The sequence below is a fragment of the Fulmarus glacialis genome, unplaced genomic scaffold (assembly GCF_000690835.1).
Source record: "Fulmarus glacialis isolate BGI_N327 unplaced genomic scaffold, ASM69083v1 scaffold38268, whole genome shotgun sequence".
In the NCBI taxonomy this organism is placed as follows: Eukaryota; Metazoa; Chordata; class Aves; order Procellariiformes; family Procellariidae; genus Fulmarus; species Fulmarus glacialis.
The window spans coordinates 6,308-19,577 of record NW_009227178.1 but is presented as its reverse complement, the minus strand read 5'-3'; the positions used below and the strand labels follow the sequence as shown (position 1 = coordinate 19,577).

General features: G+C 51.4%; 1 protein-coding gene across 1 annotated transcript in view; it reads right to left on the bottom strand.

Moving 5' to 3' along the window:
* Positions 1 to 1,068: 1,068 nt before the first annotated feature.
* Positions 1,069 to 13,270, bottom strand: part of TNR (tenascin R) — a gene marked incomplete at its 5' end in the record, with an annotated part of 18,505 nt that continues 6,303 nt past the window's right edge. Inside the window, 11 exons of the mRNA XM_009583061.1 lie at positions 1,069 to 1,188; positions 1,610 to 1,773; positions 3,594 to 3,755; positions 4,574 to 4,670; positions 5,628 to 5,779; positions 8,873 to 9,005; positions 10,007 to 10,137; positions 10,735 to 10,878; positions 11,451 to 11,570; positions 12,186 to 12,329; positions 13,065 to 13,199. Of these exons, the coding sequence (XP_009581356.1) occupies positions 1,069 to 1,188; positions 1,610 to 1,773; positions 3,594 to 3,755; positions 4,574 to 4,670; positions 5,628 to 5,779; positions 8,873 to 9,005; positions 10,007 to 10,137; positions 10,735 to 10,878; positions 11,451 to 11,570; positions 12,186 to 12,329; positions 13,065 to 13,199 (1,502 nt within the window). The remainder of the gene's footprint in view (positions 1,189 to 1,609; positions 1,774 to 3,593; positions 3,756 to 4,573; positions 4,671 to 5,627; positions 5,780 to 8,872; positions 9,006 to 10,006; positions 10,138 to 10,734; positions 10,879 to 11,450; positions 11,571 to 12,185; positions 12,330 to 13,064; positions 13,200 to 13,270) is intronic.

Genomic DNA, 13,270 nt, shown 5'->3' with positions numbered 1-13,270 from the left:
CGTGGAGTCCCTGAACAAGAGCACCAGGGCTGTGCCAGCTGCCGGCTTCAGGCAGGGCTGCTGTTGCGTGATAGCTCTTTTGCTTGCTGGTCCTTCTCTGAGACTCTTTGGTTTGGGATCAATGACTTCGGCGAGAGATAACGTGGTGGCATATAGAAATAGCAGGGAAAATGGGCTCTAGAGTTCAAGACTGCAAGTAGTGATTTTTCTCCCAAGTCCTCTAATTTGACTCCTTTCTTCTCCATCAAGCTCAGCGTAACCCAGGCAGATGTCGTGCACCTGGGGTGGGATGAGTTCAGCTTGGAGGAGTGGATGATGTGGGTTGGGGCTGGTGGAGCAGCTCTTGTTCCTCTACACATCATGTACATGAGGATGACTTTGGCTGTGGTGGGGGCCGAGACATGAGCTGTGGGCTCTCTAGAGTTTGCCTACATACGCAGATACTCGTCAAGCCCTCCTGATGTGATCCGTGAAAACTGGGGCTGGGGTGAGCCTGGCGTTTGCTCATCCTCGCTTTGTCTCCGTGCGTACGGTGCCTGCGCGTAGGGGAGGGATGACTAGGCCAGAAGGAGAGATGGGCCTCTGCCTGCTGGAAGAGTTGGTGTCTACAGGATGGCATGAAGCATGGGACCTCCCTGCCAGGAGGGGACAGGGAGGCAGGGGGAGGACGGGTGTCCCTGGCCATGACTGGGGTGGAAATGGCCGCACCAACCTTGGGGAAGGTTTCTGCCACAAGTCCCGTGACAAATGTTTCTGACAGGGTTTGCTGGGGATTTCTAAGTCTTTTAAAAAAATATCAAAAATCTCTCTCTCTCCTCGTGTTAAGGGCCAGAGTATTGGGGTAGGGAGACTGGGAGTTTGGTATTTCTCTGGGACAGATGCAAAGCAATGAGGTCTTCCCTTTCCCACGGCCTTTGCTTGTGCCGTGGTTCCCTCCAGCACTCGTGAGGGGCCGGTTGCTACCTCAGACAAATAGTAATTTTTGTTTTTTTCCCTTTTCATATTATAAAATACAAACAAATGACAGAAAAGGTCAGGTGGTGGGAGGTGGGAGAGGGTTCAGCTGGCTCAGAGCTGTAGGGACCGTCGCTTCCTCCCAGAGACATTACGGTGGTTGTAAGGTCGCATCTTCATTTCCACGAAGGGGATGGAGAACTCGTGGCCTTTCCAATGGTACCAGTTAATCCCCTGGCAGGAGGGAGAGAAAGGCACAGGGTAAAGAAAGACCCTAACACAAAACTAGGGTGGGAGAGGAAAGAAAAAAGCTTGACTGCCATAGATAAGCCAGAAGAACTTGCTCCAGCAGGAGCAAGAAACTCTGCTGCTGCTCTGGCTTGATGGGTTTTTCCCACTGCTCAAAGGCTCCCGATCAAATTTTATGTATGTATTTTTGTAAATGTAACTTAACAAGGAAAATGACCATGGCAGCTAGCGTGAGGCACGAAGCACCACCCCAAATGGCTCAAAGGTGGTTCCCTTTGCTCCAGCTTGTGTTGTCACCCCAGTGGTGCTCCTGACCCTGGTACACCGACCATGCAGCCCCGGCCCTAGCTTGTCGTGCTTGGTCGTGCTGCTAGAAGAAACGCTTTCAGCCCAGCTCTGCCCTTACCTGACTGTGGCGGGACTCTCCGTACTTGCCGTTGAGGTTGGTGCGGTGACAGTTCTTATACCACCAGGCCCCTTTATAGGACATGGCGCAGTTGGTCACAGCGACATCGTTGTCCCTGTCCTTGGTGGAGAAGGGGCGGCCCTGGTGATAGCTGAGGGAGTCCCCTGTGGCAAGAGGTGCCGTTAGAGGTGATGGAGCCCGAGTCATCTGGTCTTTTTCACAAGGAAATTAGGATATTCTGGTATATGCGGTAGCCTGTTGTTCAACAGCTCAAGCCTCTGAAGGTCTGGGAATAACGTTAACTGGAATTGCTCGCAACTGGTTCATCTGAGGTCCTCTGCTGTCAGTTTGGAATCAGTACAGATAACAGCAAATCTCAGAGGCTGCTTGGGTTTGGCAGATAAAATGCTATATGGTTTTGGATCTGAATTTCAGTGTTTCAGAAAAAACCTAAATCCTAGATTTGGGCATCCCTGATTTCCTGAAGCCTGACTCTGCTACGTAACTTTAGGATGCTTTCAGCCTCCCTCCCTCCTGTTAGTCAAAGGGGACTTTTTCTCCCAGAGGAGGCCAAGCATTCGCCTCTTGAACCAAGATGCTTGGCCTTCTTTTCTCCCTTTGGATAAGGGGAAGAACCTTTTGGAAGTTGCGTGTTGTCTTATTCTACCAAAACCGCCAACCTCATCTCCCCTCCTAAGGGACAAGAAAACTGCTTTTGGCTGAAAGAAGAGCCAAAGCGAAATATGGTCGTTATTACAATTGACTGATGTACTTACAGGAGACATTCTTAACATGCTCCTTGGTGGTCCCTAAGAACATACGAAGTGGACCCACGCTAGCTGTGTGCAGTCCAACCACCGAGAGGCTTGCTAGAAAACCTCTTGGCAATGAACCGTTTGGCGAGTCTTGGCTCTCTCTGCTCAAAGTGGAGCAGAAGCTCCTTGGTTGGACGGCTAGAAGAAGAGCTTGCGTGGGGAAGGGGAGGGAGTCGTGTCTGCGGCACTGTTACTGGACATTAGGAAAAATTTCTTCACTGAAAGAGTGGTCAGGCCTTGGAACAGGCTGCCCAGGGAAGTGGTGGAGTCACCATCCCTGGAAGTATTGAAAAGACGTGTAGATGAGGCGCTTAGGGACATGGTTTAGTGGGCATGGTGGTGTTGGGTTGACAGTTGGACTCGATGATCTTAGAGGTCTTTTCCAACCTTAATGATTCTATGATTCTATGATTCTACTGGCATTTTTGACAACAGGTTGGGTGCCTCGTGCCCTGGGACTTAAGGTCAGAGCAAGGGCTGTGTTGCACGCAACCGAGTTCCCTGTCTCTTCTCTTCCAGTGGCAACTACCAGATACTGTATAGAAAAACTCCTGCGTCTTAGATATGGTGTGGGGTTCCTCGCTAAGTACATGGCGGTGACTTTTTGTCACGGAGGTTTGCAGTCACTGGGCACGCCTATCCCAGCTAGAAGGGCTGCAACTGTACCCCTCTACCGCTTCTCGGGGAAGAGACCCCCTCCCTCCATCACCCACCGTTTTCTGGTGGGCAAAGCCTAGCGCTGCTGCATCAACCGAGCGAGAGGTGTGACAGTGTCCTTGCAAAACGGGGCGGTGTTTGGCCTCTGCATGAGGAAATGATGCAGAGGATTCCAGCTTTTTCCATTGCTGTGGGAGGGCGATAAATACACCCTCCAGCATGACATCAATAGTGAGCTGCAGTGATTGCCAAATGAGATGACACCTCTGATGATTGACCTGGTTATTTGAACAGCAATGCCTCTGATATTTAATATCTACTCCCCAATGGAAAATCCCCTCTGTCCTTAGTGGGATTTATCAGCCTGGTTTACACGACGGACTGAAGGAAGGCAGAAAGGGTTTGCGTTTTGCTGCTCCAGACAGGTAAGCTTTGATATTGGGATTTCCTTCACAGTTTCAGACCCAACGGTCCCAGAATTTCCCTACTACTCGCTAGCACTGAGATTGTACCTGAAGTGCCATTGTAGTCCCCGATTCGCAGCTTGTACAGGCTCCGGGAGTCGCCGATGGAGAACTTGTCATAGTAGGCGTACGCCGCTTCCTGGCCGTCCCTCATGTCTATTCGCAACTCGTAGCGCCCCTGGGACGTGATCTTGTGAATGTTGTCCAAGCCTGGCGAGACAAGCAGCAAGACACCTGGTGAGACCCAGTGCCTGGATATGCTCCGTGAGCAAACAAAAAAAGCTCTAGGCAAGTAAAATGTCTGTGGGAAATGAGAGCGAGGAGAGGAACCAGAGAACAACAGCGCTTCTGGTTAAGTCTTTGTCTTTCCTGGCACTGGTGGGGTCTGAGCTCTCTGTCCCCACCCAAGCTTCACATCCCCGCAGCTATGAGAGGTGGGTTCAAGCCCCAGGTTCAGCTTTCTCCATGCGCTGAAGCTGGGGATGATCAGCTGTGGAGCCCTGGTACTTCTTGTGTTGCACACCCGTCTTTTGAGCTGTTAAGCTCCTGTACAAGCCAGAGCGTGTTTACGCTGCAGGGCTGGCGTTGGCTTGCGGTCAGGTTTTGGGGGAGCATGCTCCATTTCAGAGCTGTGCTGGGCCTCCTGCTCACCCCTTTCCTCCTTTCTTTGGGCACTGGCTTGCTGGCCAAGGCCAGGTGAGATCCATGAGTCGTAGATGCCACCAACGCAACCTGTAGTCATCCAAAGGAGGGTGATGGGTTTTGGTCTGTGAAACCCCCCAGCGTGCCCCCTTCTCTCCTAGGAGGAGCAAATTAGGGAGCTGCTGGCCTTCCCGATGTGGTGTGCCCACGAGTGACTTTCTAACGTGCAGGGGAGGGAATGAACAACGGAAGGAAAACTGTCCAAGGGAGAGCGCAGAGGAGTGGGGCGAAAGGCAAGGAGCCAACAGCTGGCACGGATGAGCAGCACGGTGTACCGGGAGCTTGGATTTGATGCATCGGTGAAAGACAACCAGTTAAGGTCTTACCCAGCCAAAACTCATCTTCCAAGTTTCCAAAGCCAATCCTGTAATCTGCCCATTTCCGGAAGAAATCAGTCAGCCCGTTCTGCCGCCTCTGGAAGACCTGCCGTGGGGGAAGATCAGGAGGAAAATCGGTGTGAAGGAGAAGCCAGACAGCCTCCCTGGGCTTTGGGGCACGTGAAATAAAGACAATACTTTGTCTTTCCATCGTGCCTTTCAGGGGAGAAAATGGCAATATCCCTCCGGTTAGTGTTAATTGCAGCCATGCAATTAATTCATGTGCAGATAGAGAAACTGAAGAGATGTTAGGTGATGTCCAAGGCAAATCAATGTTATAATAGGAAGGAATCGGCCTCAAGCTTTCTGCTCTGCTCGACACATGGTGCCTCTGGTTTTCTAGCATGTGATTCTGCTTTCAGCTGGCTCTTCCTGTGATATCCAAGGGGATGCTCTGAGGCAGAGCGAGATGGAGGGAAATTTCCTGGCTAAAATAACATCTGTGCTAGAAATCAGCATTTGAGGAAGCCCTTTTTTTTTTGTTTCAGCTATACATCTAGCGGAGTTTTGTGTAACGCGTGTAAGTAAGCTTTTGACACGAATAAAATCAAAGCACCAGAGCATTACTTAAGCTGTCAGTCCATCTACGTCAAGACAAGCAGTGTTTGTGCAATTCAAAAGCCAAACAGGCGTTTGCCTCTAAATGGTCCTGTGCGGACTCAATTGGAGTGATGCCTGACACTCTCCTACTGCAGGCAGCGTGAATCATTCCCCGTGAAAGCTATCGGCCATTAATTTCATTTCTAGAACAATAAATCTGCTTCACTCTCGGATTTTGCTCTCCAGAAGCACTGCAAACATGTCAAATAAATCAAAGGGCATTTCTCCAAGTGTAACTATTATTGCTGGAGCGTGGGCCATTCCCTATGGCGTGGGAAATGAAGCGTGCGATATTAAGCCTGCTGTCGTTCCCGTGCAGCGTGGTGCTTGGCTTTGCTGGTAGGATGGGGCTCGGTTACTTTGCGATGGGGACAGCAGATAGGACAACCATGCGGCTACTCACAATCCAGCCGCCTCCGTCGGTGGTCATGTCGCAGTACACCTGCACTCGCTGGCTGAGGTCCCCGTTGATGGAGATGGTGTAGACGCCGCTCAGCGTGTCTCCGTTCATCAGGTGCTGGGCGCAGTCCTGAGGGTTAGCAAAGACACGGCCACCTGCGAAATTTAAAAAAAAAAAAAAAAAGGCAAAATTTAAGCAGAGCGACACCCTTTCCATATGCCTTGGGGCCCACTGGTTATGATCCAGGAAAGGTCTAGCTTGGCTTCTGCGTCCCGAGTTATTCTGCGAGGCGGTGGGACTTTACGTCTGCCAACAACATCAGAGGATTTAATGGGAAAAAATGCGTGCATGTATTAATTAATCTCCCATACGTCCTATATTGGAAAGGTGCATGGTAACATCACTATGAATGATGAGGGATGTAATTTCTTGGACCGTCTTTCTGCACTGTGTCTGAAACCCTGGGGTTTAAGCTGTCACCAGCGTATTTAGACAGCTGTGAAAATACCAAAACCTGTTCTCCTCTCAGGATTGCCAGCTCCAAATAAGTTTTATGACTTTACTGATTCCAGGGGGATTCTCCTGATCCATGCCCTTGGAAATGATGGTGGACTTACGCCGGGCTGATTGTCACTTGCAAACTGAGCAAGAATTAGGCCATTGCAGATGCTAGAGATGGGCAGCGTGGCTGTGCTCCAGGTGTCCTCTGACGGAGAAACGTTTCATTTGGGGGTCAGAGTTTAAAAGGGTCTTACCTACGAGACCCCAGCAGTATTGGGGTGTCAACTCTGGGTTCAATTTTTTCTCATTTAACGCAGAAGGGGGAAATACTTCTTTTTCTTTGCTGTTGGTGTGTATGGTTGATGGGGTAAATGAGGGCAGAGCAGGCAACGTGGATGTGGCTTTTGAGGGTGTCTCAGTTAAGCATTGAGAAGGTGTGAAGGACGTGCTGTGTGTGTCCATCGCAACTGCGAGATACCTGTAGGACCAGGGTACAGACCCTTGTCTGTTATTTCAGACAGGGTCTGAAATAACTTGGGTGTTATTTCACCCACCCTTGCGACCTGAAGACTCCGAGGTCGTTGCGTTGGCTGAATGTTGAAGATCCCCTATTTTTTCCCATCTCCGTGGTCTGTAGCGCAAAGTCTGGTGAGACAGTGTTTGCATTTTATAGTATCCAGCAATGAAAACTGCTTCAAAGGCAACCACTTCAGGCTCCCCTGAGCTCTGCGGAGATTACTTGTTTCTTAATTTATATTCATATCTTTAAGAGCCAAGGAGACCTTGAAAGACATTTCAAACCGCTATAAATTATAAATACTGTATCTGTTTCTTCCTTTTGTTCCATCTGTATACAATTCCCCAAGAACCTTACGCAAACACGGAACAAAGAGGCCGAGCTATTAATATGTCAGAGAGAATGGAAGAACCCCGGGATGTGTACTGTGAGCAGAAGGAAGCAAAACAATTTAAATTAAGCCTGTTTGTTTTTTTTTTTTCTTTTCTTTTTTTTTTGTCTCCTTAAAGACAAGTCCTTTTTCTCTGCAAAGTGGCCCGATACGCTGCCAGAGTGAATTGAACCCCAGACCCCGATTCTTTGCTGAGGGATGCTGCCCATGGATTGCATCGCCTCGATGTTTGTTCCTGGGTGCTTCCGTCTCATCAACATATAGGGTAAGTGGGGAGAAATTGGTTTCTTGCTGATGCCTATCTTCATCTTAAAAGCAAATTAAACCTGTGTTCGCATGCGGCATCAGCTGGCAATGGTGTCTCGAACACTGCCGAGGCCTGACATTTGTGTTTAATGGAAACGGTGCTCTCCTTGCCTGACGTGAGTGGGTTTCTGCTGCTTTATCCCAGCTGAGAAGCCAGCCCTGCGCAGTTTCGTCCCTGACTCCCAAACAGCCTCAAAGGTTACATGCATTTTTCCATCACCTGCCTGAATTGCACTGGCTTTATGTGCCCGCATAAGGGATGAGAATAACAGGAAAGCCTGATCCGTAGATGCATTAGAGAAGAGTCTTGTCTTTTTTTTTGTTGACGTAAAGAGCTTCTATCGTCTCTTAAAAGCGGGTGAAGGGACCTTTGCGTGTAACCAGGATGGGGAAGTGTATCCAAAACAGATTCAAAGAAAACTCTCCTAATCAAACTGGCAGTGCAGATGGGAGGAATTCTGGTGGACATCGCCTTCAGGATTCTTAGGTTGGACTTGATGATCTTAGGGGTCTTTTCCAACCTTAATGATGCTATGATGCTATGATTCTTAGTGCTTTTGAAGCTCAGGAGAAACGTAATTGGATTCAGCCCTGAACAAAATGCACTCTGTCTCTTAGGTGCCCTGGCCTAGCAAGGCTTTTCAAAGAGGGTGAGGGACTATATCCTTTGCACAGTTTCTAATGTGAATGGCAAAGGGTGGGGGCAATGGTGACATTTTCATGCAAGCGTAAGCACCCCATCTGTGAGGGTTATGGTGGCTGTGGATGCCCAGCGTTTGATTTGGAAAGGAAACCATTCCCGTTGCCTTCGTGGATCGTGACTTCTCTAGAATTAGAGGGGGGAGGAATAATGCAATTAGATAAAATCAGTGGGACCACAGTCCTGCGGGCATGCTGGCTCTGCTGCCTGTGACTCCACTGGTGGTGGCGGAGATGCACCTGCTTGATATTTCCAGGGATGGTGCCCCATCCTGGAAACATTCAAGGTCAGGTTGGACAGGGCTCTGAGCAACCTGGTCTAGTTGAAGATGTGCCTGCTCATTGCAGGGCGGTTGGACTGGATGACCTTTAAAGGTCCCTTCCAACCCAAACCATTCTGTGATTCTGTGATTCTATGATATTTGTGAGAAATTGGACCGTGTCTACAGCGTGGAAGAGACAAACTGGGTCTCTCCCCACTCACTAGAAGAGCATGTCTGTTGATAACCTGTTGATGACTTTTGTGGGGTTTTTGCCTCTATTTATGCATTTGAGGAGGGGCAAGGGCAAGGCAAAGGGCCTGGTAGATGGTTTCTGGGCTGAAGCTCAAATCCCCTTGCCCTGGGCTGGACCTTGTGTTTGTATTATAGGTCCTTCAGCCATTAACTTTTTGTAGCAGAGCAGCACTGCGCGTTGTGGAAATGAACGTACCTCCCTGTGGATTGTGGTGAAATGCTGCCTGAGGAGGGAAAGCCCACAAAAGCAGTCCGTGTCTACCACAGGGTATGTGGGCTAAGCCTTGCCTGGCCGAGCGGACGTGGTGCGAGTCCTCACCTGTGGTGAAGGTGGTGGAGATGAAGCCGCTCCGCATGGCGTTTTGGGCAGCTTGCAGGCGCACGGTGTACTCTGTGGTCTCAGAAAGCCCCTCCAGGCGGATCCACGTGTCCTCGGCATCCACAATCAGCTCCTGTACATGGGTCCCAGAAGGAGGTAGACACCAAGAGCAACAGATGAGAAAAGCGATGGGGAGCCTAAAGAGCAAGCGAGGAGGGAAGGGAAGCCACAAACTACCGCAGCCCTTGATGCCTGGCCGAGGAGTGTTGCGTGGCTGCTTACACCCCTGGACTAAGTCAACGTGAGGTCAACGAACGAATTCAACTTTTTGGGATGGTTCAGGTGGGAGAAAGCTAACTGGTTTGCACACAGAGGATTTAAATGTTTGCGGTCTGTCTGCTCTATTTACCGACTCTGTTGGGATCTGTGTGCCCTCAATGTGGGACGTGACAGATTGCCCAAGCATCGCAAGGAGTAGAGCTCGCCAAACCTGGTTATCAGCCAGTTCTGACTCCGTCAATTCCTGTCACGTTAATTTTTCTGGTCGTCAGCCAGTGCCAGATAGCATCATATCGAACCCCTTCTGCAAAGCTATTATCCTTTGGCTGCTGTGAGCCAGTCACACCGGCAAAGGAAATGAGACTATTTACGGTGACGTATTTCTGATAGCGTTTGTAGCAGCTCTTCCAGACAGGCCGATATGGACACACTCATTAAATAATCAAATATATTGTATTGCGAGATTAATTAGCTGTCTGTACCTATCTTCCTTTTTGCAAGAAGAGCAAATAGCATTTCTAGCATCTCTGTTCGCGGCATAATTTTCTCCTGCCTCGGCTTGCTTGTGTTTCACAAGTTGTGAATTTCTCCTGTTCCTCCAAACTTTCCAGGCATGCCCTCTTTGCCCAGACCTGCAGGTGTGCATGAAGATTTTGCCCTAGGCGATCTTTTCCTGCTTTTTCCAATGGTTCATCTAAAGTATCACTTACGCAGAAAGTAGCGTCTGCCCTTCTAGTCTCTCCCTGAGCTGGTGAGCATTGTCCTTTTGCTTTGTTGGGTTTCTCCTGCTCCTTTCTCCATGGTCATGTTATTCCTTGACTTAATGAGCCTCTTTCTTTGTGAGGACTCACTCACCTTCCGGCTGCCATCAGTGGATCTGTAGGTCATGATGTAGTTCTCGATCTCTCCCACGGGAGGCACCCAGGAGAGCAGGGCACTCCGCCGAGTGACTTCGCTGGCGGTCAGATTTGTTGGAGGATCCAAAACTGCAAGGGTGGAGAGGGACCCAGGGAAGTGCAAGTTCTCACACACAACCACCCCAACCCCACTGCCCAACTCAGCGCACTGGAATTCAACCTTGCAACCCTGAGCTACAGCCCAAAGTCCATCTTCGCCCTCAGTTTCCAGACCTCATCACCCAGCCTCAGCCTTGAACAGAGCTCTGCAAGCCCTCTAAAAGTCCTCCTCTACCTTCATGCTTTCTGAAGGGTAACGACTCTGAAATTCATGTGCTATGGGGCCTGTCAAGCTTCTTGTAAGCAAAATGGGCTGTAGTGCTCTTCTGGATTATGGTCTTGGGCAAGAAAAAGACCCAGTCAAGGGTCTTCTCGGGAAACCACATCCAGGGGAAACCGAAGAAAGGGGTGGATGGATGTTGAAAGAGCGAAAATGATGGTTGATGCTTGTTGTGATTAAAATTCTGTTCTTGTGTTGTGCCCCACACTGGTCTTTGGGTGTCCTTTTTGCACATGGCTACTTCTGCACCCAGATGTATGTGACAAGAGCTTTGGCTCAGCCTTGCTGGCTGCTTTTCCGGGGGTGGATGTATGGCTAATGGCAGTGGGGGAGGTGGTTGTACGTACGAGTCGTAAAGTTGGTGCTGATGGTCTGGCTGGTGAGAGGCCCGTTGGTGGCGTACATGGAGACTGTGTAGGTGGTACTGGGCAGGAGGTTGGTCAGCTGGTACTCCTGGTTGACTCCATCCACGAGAATTGTTTCTCCTGCAACTGTAAGCCAAAAGAGATGACTTCAGGTAGATATTCAAGGCGGTTCTCCAAAATGTGACTATGGATATGACCTCATGACCAAAAGCACTTATACTGCTGAAACACCGTGAGCTATTGCGTGGCGGCTGAGCTGTAGTGGTGGTGTTTGGTCTGAAGGATGGTCTTATTTTTCCCACGGTCCCTATATTTGCCTGACGCTTTCTTTCCCTTCAGTAGTGGGTTTCATGGAGTTTGCCGCACATTGGGTTTCTGTGGGATGGGTACTTGCTTGCCCCTGGGTTGCTGCTGGTGGGCCAGTTAGTAAAGCGAGGGGATCCCAGTCCCCTTCTGTATGGACTGCCATGCTCCGAGGCTTGGTGAGAGGCACTGCCGTGGGACCTGCACGGGAGGAGCTGGCTTCTGGGGTACAGCCCTGCCACCCGCCAGCTGCTGCCCTCCCGAAGCTCCTTCCCTACTCCCTCCGTGGAAGGCAGCTGCTGACCCCCCGAACCTGGGATGGGGGAGAAGTGGAGGCGAGCTAAAATGGAGCCCCAGCAAAGCTCGCGGCAGAGGGGCGCCGGGTTTCGGTGTACCTGCGCGGCGGGTGAGGACGAGGATGTAGCTCTCCACATCTGACAGCGGCGGATTCCACTGCAGCAGTGCCTCGGTGGGGGTGACGTTGGTGGCTGTGACCCCCAAGGGGGCATCCATGGCTGCATGGGGGACAGATTCAGAGAGTCAGAGGCATTAAGAGACTGGGCTATGAACTGGAAGGGCTTCTTTTGACCCATCGCTCGTGGTCCTGCTTTGCTGCCTAGGCACATGTGCCTGCAGACGAGTTATTGCTGCCCTAGCTGGAGAGCAGAGGTGTCATAGCTTGTGCTACTCTGCTACCTGGGCTGCTCTTCCACTGTTTTTTCTGATGCACAGCCTGGGATGTTAGAGGGTTTTTTAGGTTTTGAGGAGTCTGGGGATAGCAGAGGGTTTTATTCTTGCAGCAGATGCTGTTTGTGTCAGGGCTTCCCCAGGGATTATTTCTGGAAGTCTGTACTCCCTTTAGGAAAGGTTGTCATGGTTGCCCAACTTCATGTCTCTGGCTTCCCCGTGCCTGGTACACAGATTTATCACTCCCCTCCATGGTTACCCATGCAAATACGGGAAAAGCTTTGCTTAGACATACTTCAGAAGTCCTCGTGAGCCTTTCTCATCACCTCGAGCTTGCATCAGGCTGGCATGAGGTTCAGCTTTCTCTCAGCTGCCTGATTGCTAGTGCAAGCAGGGGCTGGCACCGTTTGATGGCTACCTGCTCACCAGGAGCTCCTTCCCACCTGTGTGCACAGTGATAGAGGCCACCTCGCTCTCCTCCCGGCCCCGCATGCTCTTCACCCCGATCTCGTACTTGGTGGCGGGCTGCAGGCGGCGGAGGGCGTACTCGGTGGCATCGCTGGCGATGGCGGTGCTGTCTGTCCTCCCTGCGGGGACAGAGCCAAGAGCTTTGACATCACGGCTGGCCCCGTCCCTGGGGTACAGGAGATGCTTGGGAGGGGAGGGCAATGCCACAAGCCCTCTCCAGGGCTGATACTGGGGGTAAGTGGGTTTTGGGCATGCGCACCTGCATGCCCATCACGCTGCTGGCTCGACCTTTTCGGCATCACAGGTGAAACGTAGGGAGATGAGCCGGGGGAGGCAGGCAGAGGAGGTGGGATTTCAGGATCGGGCCCTGAATTAACCATCCCCGTGGAGGGCATGCTGCAAGGGGTCACTCCCTGTCCCTCTCTGTGCTGAGCTGGCCCTTGGCTACAGTGGCCCTTGCCCGTCCTTGTCCCACACACCCCATCCTTCATCCCTACAGCCTCTTGGTCCATCCCAGCTATCGGTGGCTTTTCCCGGGGCACTGGGATGCTGCCTGGGGTGAGGATGACCTGGTGGCTTGCTCGTGCCTGCAGATGAAGGGAGGGTTGGCAGATGCCCCCTCTCTGTGCTGAGCTGGCCCTTGGCTACAGTGGCCCTTGCCCGTCCTTGTCCCACACACCCCATCCTTCATCCCTACAGCCTCTTGGTCCATCCCAGCTATCGGTGGCTTTTCCCGGGGCACTGGGATGCTGCCTGGGGTGAGGATGACCTGGTGGCTTGCTCGTGCCTGCAGATGAAGGGAGGGTTGGCAGATGCCAGCTCAGGGCACGAGCAAGAGCGGTCTGACCCATTACCTTCGGCGGCACGGTAGGATATTCTATAGTGGTCAAAGGCAGCGATGGGAGGGCTCCAGTAGACGATCATGGACTCCTGGGTGATGTTTCCCACCCTGAGGTCCTTCGGCGCATCGATCCCTGGTGAGATGGAGCAGAAAGCAAAGCTGTGGGAGGCAGGTCCGCTCCCCGTCCCCCCGCCTGCCCTCCTGGCGGGGTCCCGTGCC